The sequence below is a fragment of the Lasioglossum baleicum genome, chromosome 14 (assembly GCF_051020765.1).
Source record: "Lasioglossum baleicum chromosome 14, iyLasBale1, whole genome shotgun sequence".
Classification (NCBI taxonomy): domain Eukaryota; kingdom Metazoa; phylum Arthropoda; class Insecta; order Hymenoptera; family Halictidae; genus Lasioglossum; species Lasioglossum baleicum.
In genome coordinates, this window is record NC_134942.1 from 4,859,958 (window position 1) to 4,871,249 (window position 11,292).

General features: G+C 43.4%; 2 protein-coding genes across 11 annotated transcripts in view; one reads left to right on the plus strand and one right to left on the minus strand.

Moving 5' to 3' along the window:
* Siz (Brefeldin-resistant Arf-GEF family protein schizo) overlaps positions 1–6,100 on the plus strand; it is an 86,790-nt gene extending 80,690 nt beyond the window's left edge. For all 10 annotated transcript variants that reach the window (XM_076438012.1, XM_076438003.1, XM_076438009.1 and 7 more), the window contains one exon: positions 791–6,100. In XM_076438012.1, the coding sequence (XP_076294127.1) occupies positions 791–1,062 (272 nt within the window). In that variant the 3' untranslated portion in view covers positions 1,063–6,100. The remainder of the gene's footprint in view (positions 1–790) is intronic.
* Positions 6,101–6,594: 494 nt separating this feature from the next.
* Positions 6,595–9,999, minus strand: Bx42 (Puff-specific protein Bx42). Its single transcript, XM_076438014.1, has 8 exons — positions 9,858–9,999; positions 9,217–9,370; positions 8,934–9,101; positions 8,551–8,858; positions 8,330–8,465; positions 8,006–8,264; positions 7,468–7,849; positions 6,595–7,063 (listed from the first exon to the last, which is right to left on the minus strand). The coding sequence occupies exons 1-8, from the start codon at positions 9,869–9,871 to the stop codon at positions 6,853–6,855; spliced, it is 1,632 nt and encodes a 543-aa protein (XP_076294129.1). The 5' UTR covers positions 9,872–9,999; the 3' UTR covers positions 6,595–6,852.
* Between the last annotated feature and the right edge of the window lie 1,293 nt (positions 10,000–11,292).

Genomic DNA, 11,292 nt, shown 5'->3' on the forward strand with positions numbered 1-11,292 from the left:
CCTCCTTAACGCTAGAAGAGCTATGAAACAGTTGATATCGGTTTCGGTGCTTGAAACAAGTTACGAAAGACTGACACTCTAAATAACTGTTATGAAGGACCGAAGGTCCGTCCCAAAATCGATATAATCTATATGATCGCTATCCAATGTATGAAGGACCGTAATCGAAACTGATGTCAACCAAAATTTCGATCCTTCATAACTAGACTGCGGATCTTTATGCAAAATAAAAAATGTTTGCATTGACTGCAGGACACAGGAGCCAAATAAAAATTGTATTCTTCTCTTAATTATCCTATCAAGCTGAAATTAATACATTGATGTCCTTAAATCTTCTTAATTCGTCCACTGCTTTAAATTGTACGTGTCCATTTTCGTCATAAATGCATAAAATCCGCAGTCTATTCATAACTGTTTCAATCAAGCCCGAAACGCGTCAGTTTCAAACAGCTATTTTCGGGCCTGTTTCAAGTTAGAACCACGAACGCCACCGCTTTCTTTCCAAATTGTCCTTCGGAGGGTAACTCGAACAATTTTTGGAACCTTTGCAATTGCCTTGTGTCAACATAGACCTCTCGATACGGTTCTAGCGTTTGGTAACGTGTTCGATCTTGCGCAAACTTTTCCCGAAGAATACTTTCTTGCGGTAGCGAGATCCGGGTCGAGTGCTTTCTCCCGGAAGTAGCGGCTCCGCCTTTCCATTGACATTCGGAGCGGTTACTAGCAGTAACTCTTCAGCGTGTCTCTATTGGTCGTTGATTGAGCAATGTTTGTATTGGTCTGTTCACAGTCGCTGGTGAAAAACCGCAACGCCGTGGGAGCGTCGGCTCGTTGGACAGCGGTATGTCGATTTCATTTCAATCCACATCTGCCAGCTCGATGAGCCAGGGTATTAAGCATCCTGGACAAGTTCATCCTATGCATCCGGGATCCACAATTCCTGGCGGTGCTAAGGGATTGGCGCAGCAGCCATCGTTTTTAGGGGGTCTGTTCGCGAAACGGGAGCGGAAGCTGTCGCAATCGGATGATTCCGGGCCCTACAGTCGCACCACGGAAGTATAATCTATCTTTCCGGTGGTATCTAGACGAATGGATCTCTCTCTGTTACGACGGCGTACATTCGACTCCTTCCTAGTACGTTCGATGATCCCCTCGCAGACTTTCCACACTGTACGCAGTGCACACTGTATGTAATAACGTACTAAACGCTTCGAGAATGTACTAGTCAGAGGAAAAAGTAACGCGAACGAAGCGAGAAACGATCTAGCGATTTGTTTGAATTCGACGCGACACGAACGCGATCTTGAAAATTCTTCTCGTGTCCGAGTTAAAGATTACGATTACGAGTCTCGATGAAAATTCACTCGATCGCACGAGGTTCGACGGGAACGACAAAACGTGTCCATGAAGATACCTGTCAGTACCCGCGAGATTGAATTCGACCGCGATTTAAACGAGTCTCGCGGACGGTTCCGAGACTGCGAGGCTCGACCTTCGATCGAGAAGAACGTGTACATACATGCGAACTTACGAGCGTATTATTCGATGGCGATTTAATCGAGAAGAATATGTACATACATGCGAACTTTACCAGCGTATTATTCGACCGCGCAGTGTATCGTAGAAATTTCTTTGTACGCCTTCGCCGTGGTTCTAGATCGTATTCGAAATTCTCGTAACAGCGGTGCATAGATTACACATATACGTAACGTAGAAGAACTCGCAGCTGGAAGCACAATTTCTTGTAAAGTTACCGGTAGTACACCTTACGTGTTTAATATATTATTACAGTCGATGTGTGCACGATTTGAAAAATGTAACGTCTCGAACGACGAACGACGGAGAATGTATTTTGTAGAGGGAGAACGTCGATAGTCGCTTTTCTTTTGTGGAAAACGTGTCCACCACTGGCACGAACGCGAGAGACAACTAAAATTCGAGGAAAGAACACAAGTTACTCAGCATGAGAGACCAACGGAAGCGATCAAACGGCGGACGAACCTGTTAACCGGAAACACCGGCATTTCCTCCGTAGCGTCGCGCTACGTCGAAACAGTGGAGGCCCCAAGCTGTAAAAATTTTGGTCTTTTATATAAAAAAAAATACCGTTCGTGGTATTAAAAATAAGCATAGTTCGCAATTGAAAAGGTTGTTTCAATTTTTTGTACATAAATTGAATTTTTTTTGTAAAAAAAGCGAAAACTGCGTAATTCGGGGGCCCTATGGTATCTCGGGGCCGCTTAGTCCGCTCACCATTAAGCCCGCCACTGAGTCAAAAAATAGTTTTCTCTGCTGTGGAACATCTCGCGACCTTACGGAGGAAATTGCGGTGTTTTATGCGTTGGATTCGCGATCGGTTGACGGGTTACGACCGCTTAGAGACAACTGGTCGCCCGATGTAAATTTATTGGATTGGGCAGGATCCAATCGTGGTCGCTTTACACTTATACAGAACGGAGGAGCGAGAGGAAGCGAGCGTGCATGAGAAAGCGATAGGACGATAGCGCGAGAGATTCGACGAGAGATAGACAGTGGGGGCGACGGCTTCCACTGGCGCGTGTATAGTTATTTATTCATCCAAAAGAGAGATTGAGATCGATCGGTTCTTTCTTACGGTATTTATAGTTTCGTCGAGCGTACCGAGTCCCATGAACCGGTTTTCAAAAACACAACCTCGACACACCACGGAGGGAGAGGAAATCGTCGCGAGGCGAGAAAAACGGTTCATGGACAGCGAGACTAGGCACCGTAATCGATAAAGTTTATATACTTAAAACAAAACGATTGTACATAATAGACATAAACATATACATATATATATACATATTATATATATATATAACAGATAATTGTAACGATTCTAACGATGACGACAATTGTAACAAATTTACTGTAGCCTAAGGAAACAATAAGCAATCCCCTCTCAGTGTTAGGTGCATGTCGATGTCTAACGAGTTTTTAATATCACACACTCACGCGTACACGCAAACATACACACACACAGACAGAGATAATCGCGTACACTCACACGCAGCGGTGTTAAAGTTTGGATGTAGCAGCGTCGGAACGCGTTAGCATTTAGCGCGGAAGGAAAATGAAAAAGAGAAGAAGGCGTTTTATCTCATTGTTATTATTCATTCGTAAGCCTTTGTAAGTGGTTCTGCTGGCGCGTTTCAGCTCGGACACTCTTTTCCGCGATAGCGCGACCGAAAGACGGAAAAATGGTCGTCTGCTCCGTAAGGTGGCGAGTGGGGGGAGCGCGCAGCGAACGATCAGGCCCAATCGGGCCCAGAGAGATTATCGGTGCGCGTCCTCTCCTACCCAGCGCGACGTTACGGAGGAAAACGTGTCGAGTCGATCGGTTTCTCATCGCGTAGCACGTAAACAACTATCAGGATCGGCGTTAGCAACATTGTCAGGATCGAGGCGAGCCTCTCTCGCGTTCGAGGCTTTCGAAAAAGGAACTGGGACAACTTCGTATGCCTTATATACTGCCACAACTCATTCGACGAAAAGAGGAACCGACTCGCGACACGCTTTCGATCAGCGGAGCTGCAGAATTACACGGAGAACGGAACATTGTATATATATACATACATCTATATACATAAATATTAAACCAGCGCTCGCAATATTCGGAATAACGATCATTCAAAGGAGTGTTTGATTTCAATTCAGAATTCGTTCCGAGCTTTGGGAGTCCCTTTCCGAAGAAAATTGACATTTTGTGGACTCTTGGTTAACATCGTCTTGCTTGTTCGACCCCTAGGCTGCTAGATCACGTAGCAGTATTTCTCGACGGTTTTCACATTTCGATAAGTAGCGTACCGCGATTCGCCTTTGGTAAAGAAAAAAGAGAAGAAAGGAAAAAAAGAAGCAGCGTTTAAACAACACAGTAATCCCGCGATCTAAGTCGGTTCGCCCCACCCCTTCCACTGGGTCGGGTATATCGGTGTGAACCACTACTAATCCAGTTGCAAAACTTCTTTATTTCTCATTACTTTTCGATGGGACTTTCATCGACTTGTTTGTGGCATTTTCCCGATTAAAATGACACTAAACACGACCTAATTTCAACTGTATTTGGTGGTTCAATTGACGGTATGGAGCAACTTCAGGGCATGGAAGAGGATAGCGAGCGAAAAAGAAAGAGAAACAGCGAAAATTAAAAGCTTATTGTATTGTTTAAAATACCAATGCGATTCTAACTTCTTCATTTACAATTTTCTTCTTATACAACCTTTCTGAAGATATTTGTTCAACAGACTGTAGCTCCGTTAATTTGCAAAATTAATCTCTAATTCTTTGCGACGATATTTTCAAGATGTTAATCGGCTTAGGTCGCGGGATTACTGTATTTCGTCGAGGAGCGTCGTGTAACGTTTTCGATAAGTAGTCGCGGCCAAAGGGTCAACGAAGCGAACAGGGACAATTGAGTAGCTGGCAAAGTGTTCATTAGAAATGTACATACACGTATAGTCTCCCATTGATCCGCGACGGTCCGTAGTCTTCAGCGTTGATAATTCTAGTCTTTCTCATCAGGAGAAACCGGAAACAATTGAACGGAACGTGGAAAACCCGTCGACGAACGGTCGACGTAGCTTGTAAGGACGTGATCACAATAAGAGTGTCAAACCGACCGAAAGATCGATGAAACTCAAGAATTTTTGTCTAAGCGACGAAGCTGTGGGATCGCGTCAATTCGCGGAAATCGCTCGTTCGAAGTACTGGAAAAAGCAGATTATTGGAGGGATCTTCCCACTTTAATCCGATGCGACGGCACAATTTCCTTTTCATTCTGTTCGTTACCAGAACGCAACACGCATAACCGGAAGAAAAAGAAAGTAGAAAGAACCGCACGCGAAACAGTACAAACTTTTATTTAGAGTCTGGTCGAGTACCAAACAAAATAAAACGTTTGCTGTGTTTTTCAACAAAGAGTCTAGCCGGATAAGCATGGTCCAGTGGTCCCACGACATTTTCTATCGATATTTTAGCTTATAGGTTAGGATAATCCCACAACATTTTCAGTAATACCAGGATAAACACCCTAAACCTTATCATTTTTTTTCTCGGTTGTTAATTAAAATATTAGGATGAAAAAAATGAAAATATACTCGAACTTACCACTTGCATTTCGTATATTTCTTCCAAAATTGTGAGAAAATTATAAAGCGGAGAAAAAAATATTTATTTTAATGGGACCCACCGAAAAATTCGAGAACAATGTTCTGTTATATTCAAGATTATCGGATTGAAAAACAAATGGAATTGTGCAGTGTTCTGCGTCCCCCAAAAATTTTGGGGGACCATGCTTATCCTGCTAGACCCTATCGAACCTCGAACCCTGTAAAGTGGGAAAATCTTCCGACACCTTGGCGAAAATTCTGTGATAATCATCATACGAACGAAAAAGAAAAGACTGATTAGAAAGACCGCCTCTAAGTTTGCCGTGTTTTACAGAATAAAGATAAATGGTGATATCGTTTCTCGTGGGCGTGTGAAGGTTTGCCATTTTCTTTGTCCGTCGGCCCATTCTCCGGATCAATCGTGGCTCGCCAGTTCTACCGTAGATTAAACCGATTCGAAGTGTTACCCGCAGAAATTCGTAAGCAATATTATCCTAACAACCGATCGGCGGCTACTCTATCTACCCGAAAGTAATTTCTACGGGATTGTATGACACGCCGACGTTGATCTACGCGACAAAACGGCAAAACGAATTCGTGTAGTCTCACGGAAACTAGAGAAGCAATCATACAACATCGAAGCAATACAACGCTGTGAAACGTAATTAACGTCGTGCTCCGAATTATCGCGTATCCACGGCGATTAGGCATCGATTCGATTTTGACGCGATCATTTTGACAAATAAAACGAAAATACGTGAGAGGAAGATAACGCGTCGACACGAACGCGCGGCGATGTCGTTAAACACTTAGCGGACCCTATGATTTGATGAGAAAGCGAAATAAAAATAATGCGTTACTACTATGAGATAACAGTTGCTCCCCCGTACGAAAATATCGCTTCCTTTGTTAATCTAACGAACGCTGTATGCACATTGTGTTAATAAAGAATTATGAGTCTGAAACGTGAATGAACGGTGACGGCAATCGACCACCCAGCAGCTGCTTGGAAAGTTCGAACGACATTCGTACGTATAATTCATTTCTACACCCCGTGGCAGAATGTTTCCGATCGGAGGCATTGAAACGGATTTTAGAGAAAACATTCACAAAATTTAGAAGTATAAAATATTACTTTACGGGGTTAAAACTGATGTGAAATGAAAAGGGGCTTATTAACGAATGAAAAACAACATAAGAGAAAATTTGGGCACAATCGCCAGTGACGGGATACGGCGCGGCGAACGGCCATACTAATGGCGACATTCTGCCACAGGGTGTAGACAGCGGATCTTTATGCGGAATAAACATTTTCTACGTGAAACAGTATTTTTAAATTCTACCGAACGCATCAAATCTGCTGTCTACTAATTTCCTTCAACTCGCAAGTTCCGATCAGCAATTTTCCTCGAAACAGGAGATTTAATATTTTCGATCAAAGGAAAGGCGATCAAGTCAAGCCCAGTTTGTTCACTAAATAATCATTTATTTAGCGACGGTTTCACGTACATACATCAGCGAGTATTCGAAACGGATAAAACATACTTTGTTAGTCGTGCAGCGCGGAGTAGTAGAAAAGTGCCGCGAAACCCAAGGCGCGTTAGGTCGCAACAATCATATCCGAGATCAGGCTAATTCGAACGATGTCTGCACATTTTAATAACGGAGACGGGAACGTTTGGCCTAAAACGATAAGAGAAAAGAGCGATGATCGGCGAATCTGTTAATGTTTTCTTCGTTTGTCGCGGTCGTCTCTTCGTTGATCACGTTCATCTTTGCGTTTGGTGGTCGTGGTGGTAGAACTGCTGGCGCGCTTGGCCTGCTTCAAGAATTGATCCAAACCGAATGGATCTTCCTCGTCCTTCTCGAACTGTACTGGACCGGATCGGGTGGCCGATCTATCTGTGCCGCTGAATTCTTTGTCCGGCACGAATCTAAGAAACGAAAACAATTTCTCGTGATAAAGTGCACGCTTGAAACTATAGATCGCGGTTTTGAACGTGTACTAAAATGCACGTGTACACGTGCCACGTGAACCGTGTAGTACGAATTTCACCCCAATAATAATAATATTTCACATTTCCACTACTGTAAATCGAGAAAAATATCATTTAATATGTTTTGAATTCGTCTCGATGTCCTCTATGGTAAAAAATGTGTTCCATTCATAAAGTGTTCACGAAAACGTGTTCGATCGAAAAACAGTAACTCATCAGTTGTCAAACGGATCCTTAAATTCTTATTGTGTACACGGTTCACGTACCACGTGTATTTATGTATACACATGAAATAGGGATCTCTAAAGAAACACAAATTCCCGACAAATAACGCCACCGACCTGTTTGTTTTAACGAGCTTCTCCAAATCATCACCGTAAGTGTCTTTGTCGATGTTTTTACTAGGACGGTAGATATGTGTGCCAATGGAATTGGAATCTTTCCATGGTTTGTCGTATACGTTGTACTCGTCGTCGTGTCCATAACCACTGTCCATTCCTTTGCTCGTGTTGAACAGCCTCTGATCGAATTGTGCCTCCCCGCTGTTGGGAATGCTCTTCGCCGGTAAGCCGAGCGCAATCTGTTCGCTGATGTCGCGTTCCCGTTCTCGTTGCAATCTGGATCGCTTGTCAGGCGCAGCACGCGCCAGATTCCTCTCACGAGCACGGTCCTTGTGTCGTTCTTGCCTCAGTTGATCTCTTTCCCTGGATTCTTCCGATTTATCTGTAAGACGATTTTATAGAACACGCTATTACACATCTTCGTCAGCGAAAGTTCTTATTCTCTCAAAATCGTATCAGAAGAATACCGTATTTTTCCCCATAGCGTCTACGGGGAAAAACACGATAGAATCGTGATACAGTAAATTTCTGAACAAACCCATTGCGGCGGAGGATTTCAAGCCAGCGCGCTCCTCTCTGGCTTTCTGCGCGAGCTGCCTCAAGTGATCCTCTTTCTTTTCCTTCTCCTTCTGGGCCAGCTTCTTCTCCAGCTGTGCTCGCATTTCCACCGCCTCGCGAGCTTTTCTATCAGCGATATAGAGAGCCTCGGCGAGCTTGGCAAAGTTCTCGTTAATGTGGACTTGTTGCAACCCGCGACCGTCCGCGGCTAAACGTTTATCCAAAGGAATGGTGTAGCCCTGAACAAAACAGATTCGGATGAAACTTCCACCATCGATACTCGCGAGGGAACTATCCAACTTACCTTAGCGTTCTTCCAATTACTAATGCAGGGAGGTATTTTCCATTCTTTCTGTTCCTTCACCGTGACCTTCCGTGTCGGTGAGTGCATAACCGGTGCTGGAGGTGACGGAGGACCTCTCGGTATTTTCTTGTTGATCCTTTAACAGTTCAACGATGCTCAATTATTTAAGGGGGTTAATCGAATCGTTGTGGTTAAGAGATTCATGGTTCGAAGAGACTCACTTAAATTTCGGTGGTTCCAAAGGATCTATCTGAGCTTCCACCATTCGAATGACTCTCTGTTTAGCCCCGGAGTTGAACGATTGTCCTTGTTGCGATGGGGTGTACCGAATATACTGAGCCGGAGCCTGCTTCTCTGCGCATCTCACTGGCATAGCAGCAGCTATCTTCGATCTGGTTATTTTCTCTAATGCTTTCTTGGTTTTATCTGTTAGCTCGTCTATCTCATCTGTTGGAGGACGCTGCAGACTCGGATCCTCTTCGTTCGTTATTTCCGAAGGCAGTAGATCGCTCAATTTGCTGTAGACAATCTGTAAAACATCGCTATAACTATACAAAGAAATTGTTAGAACCGACGAACACGTCAAAGTTTGTTTATTCAGTACCTTATCCTTGGAATGACCTTGCCTGGCAATCACATCATACTTCACCTTCCCATACGCGTCAAGCTGTACGGCTAGAGCATTACTCGTGGTTTCTTTTCCCTTCATCCCCATGCTCAGGGGATATTGGGCCACATGGATCTCCGGGAATGCTCCTCCATCTCCAAAATCCTATTTACATTACATATACTTTTAATAAATTGTATGCAATCACAAAAGTTCTGTAAGTACAACAGATGGGTACATTGCGATAATAGTTGGACAAGTAGATTCGACCGTTACATACTTCCGAATTCCTGGGAACCCATCCTTTACGTTGCCCGTAAGGAGGAGCAGTGACAACTGCTTTGACCAATGCGGATACTGGCCTCTGGCGTAATTTCTGTTCGCGTGCTTCATCCTCCCTGTCCCACACCACCTGCGACGGGGTTGGGAGTAAACTGCAACAATGTTTAGCATTCAAAAGAGACTACTTTAGCCCTATTTATTCCTTTCTTTCTCATTATGTGATTGGTGGTAAATAGACTGTGGATCTTTATGCAAAATAAGAAATGTTCACTTCGATTGCAGGGTACAGGAGCGAAATAAAAATTGTATTCTTCTTTTAATCGTCCTAGTAACCTGAAACTAATACCTCGATGCCCTTAAATATTTTTAACATGTCCACAGCTTTAAATTGTACGTGCCCATTTTCGTCATAAATGCATAAAATCTCCGCAGTCTAGTGATAAAGCTTGATAAAATGACGCAGTCAAATCGTTCGCTCAAGTGAATGACACCATCGACGCGATCGAAGTGCATCGAATCGAACCAGCTGAGAAGTAGTGTTAATTGGAACTCTACAACGAACTATGGCAAACATCTGACAATGAACAGTTTTGAGAATGATTAGGAAATTAAATTCAAATACTTATCACATCCACTAACCTTGCCAGCGACATTTTATTTAACAATAATGCCACCAGTTATGACCACATTTACGTGTTCGTCAGTTCGTCATAACAACGAACATAGTTTTCTATGAAAAAACCAGTGCGTGAATCATTGTGGAAAGAAATCCCCATAGATCGAGCGAAATGTCCCTAGAGGAAAACATCTATCACCAGAGAGGTGCCAGAGAGGATAAGAGAGTGCTCTCGCCCGGGTCTGACTTGTGAGCACTTTCATATCCTCTCTGGTGTCACATATTACTCTGGTCATCAGAGAGGGGGGTACTTGTATTCCCCCCGATTCCTTTTCGATTACCCCTGTCTGGTAACACTGATCAGGAGCCGTATGAAATGAGCCCAGAATCATAGACATATAGAGATAGACTGCGCCGTCTTATGGGCGAGTTGAAGCCCACAATGGCGGCGCGCGGTACAAAGAGTGAGAGAGAGAGCATTAGCCGGGGTCCATAGCGCTCTCTTTCTAATTGATGTATTTATTGATGTTTTATTTTTGTTTTTTGCCGCCATTGTGGGCTTCAGCGCTTCGTACAGGCCGCGCAGTCTATCTCTATATGTCTATGCCCAGAATGTAGGTCAATGTAGGTGGCACAATCAATTCTGATTGTCGCTGGAACTTGCATAAATATCTGTAAATAATTTCTAACCGTAACAATTTTCGGTAAATTCTGCCAGAGAAATTAATTGGTTATTATTTATTCTCCGACACATTATATTTACATTTATTGATGAAAAATCAAAAGTATTGGATATTCATTACAGCAGCAAATGATTCGTGCCGCTTTTCCCATAAGACGTAATGCAAATTCCGGCACGAATTATTTGCGCTTCGTATAGGTACTTACAGCGCCATCTAGCGACAAAACGCTCAAACTGTTAGCCAAATGTTACCGACAGAGCAAGTCAGGCCGGAAACAGCGCCATCTAGCGGTACATTTGGAACTAAATCAAACCGTTAGTTTCCCAATCTACCGTTAGATGGCGCTGTTTCCGGTCTGACTTGCTCTGCCGGTAACATTTGGCTAAGAGTTTGAGCGTTTTGTCGCTAGATGGCGCTGTTACCAGCTTGGCCCGCTCTGTCGGTAACATTTGGCTAATAGTTTGAGCATTTTGCCGCTAGATGGCGCTGTAAGTACGTATACGAAACTCAAATAATTCGTGCCGGAATTGACATTGCGTCTTATGGGAAAAGCGGCACGAATCATTTGCTGCTGTAATGAATATCCAATATTTTTCATTTTGCATGAATAAATTATCTTTATTGTACAATACAGACACAGAGGATTCTCCAGTATACACCCACCAATTTTTTTAGCCCTTGAATAACAATTTCATTGAATATTTAACCATCCACGGATACAGTAGGTCCATGGTTCGACTACCTCTTGACTACCTCTTCATACCCATTCATACCT

Coding starts and splice junctions, on each gene's coding strand:
- Bx42 (XM_076438014.1), bottom strand. Junction 8,859..8,933: donor AAGGTCATTCCAAGGATAAG/GTACTGAATAAA, acceptor GATGTTTTACAG/ATTGTCTACAGCAAATTGAG. Junction 7,850..8,005: donor GAAATCCTCCGCCGCAATGG/GTTTGTTCAGAA, acceptor ATCGTCTTACAG/ATAAATCGGAAGAATCCAGG.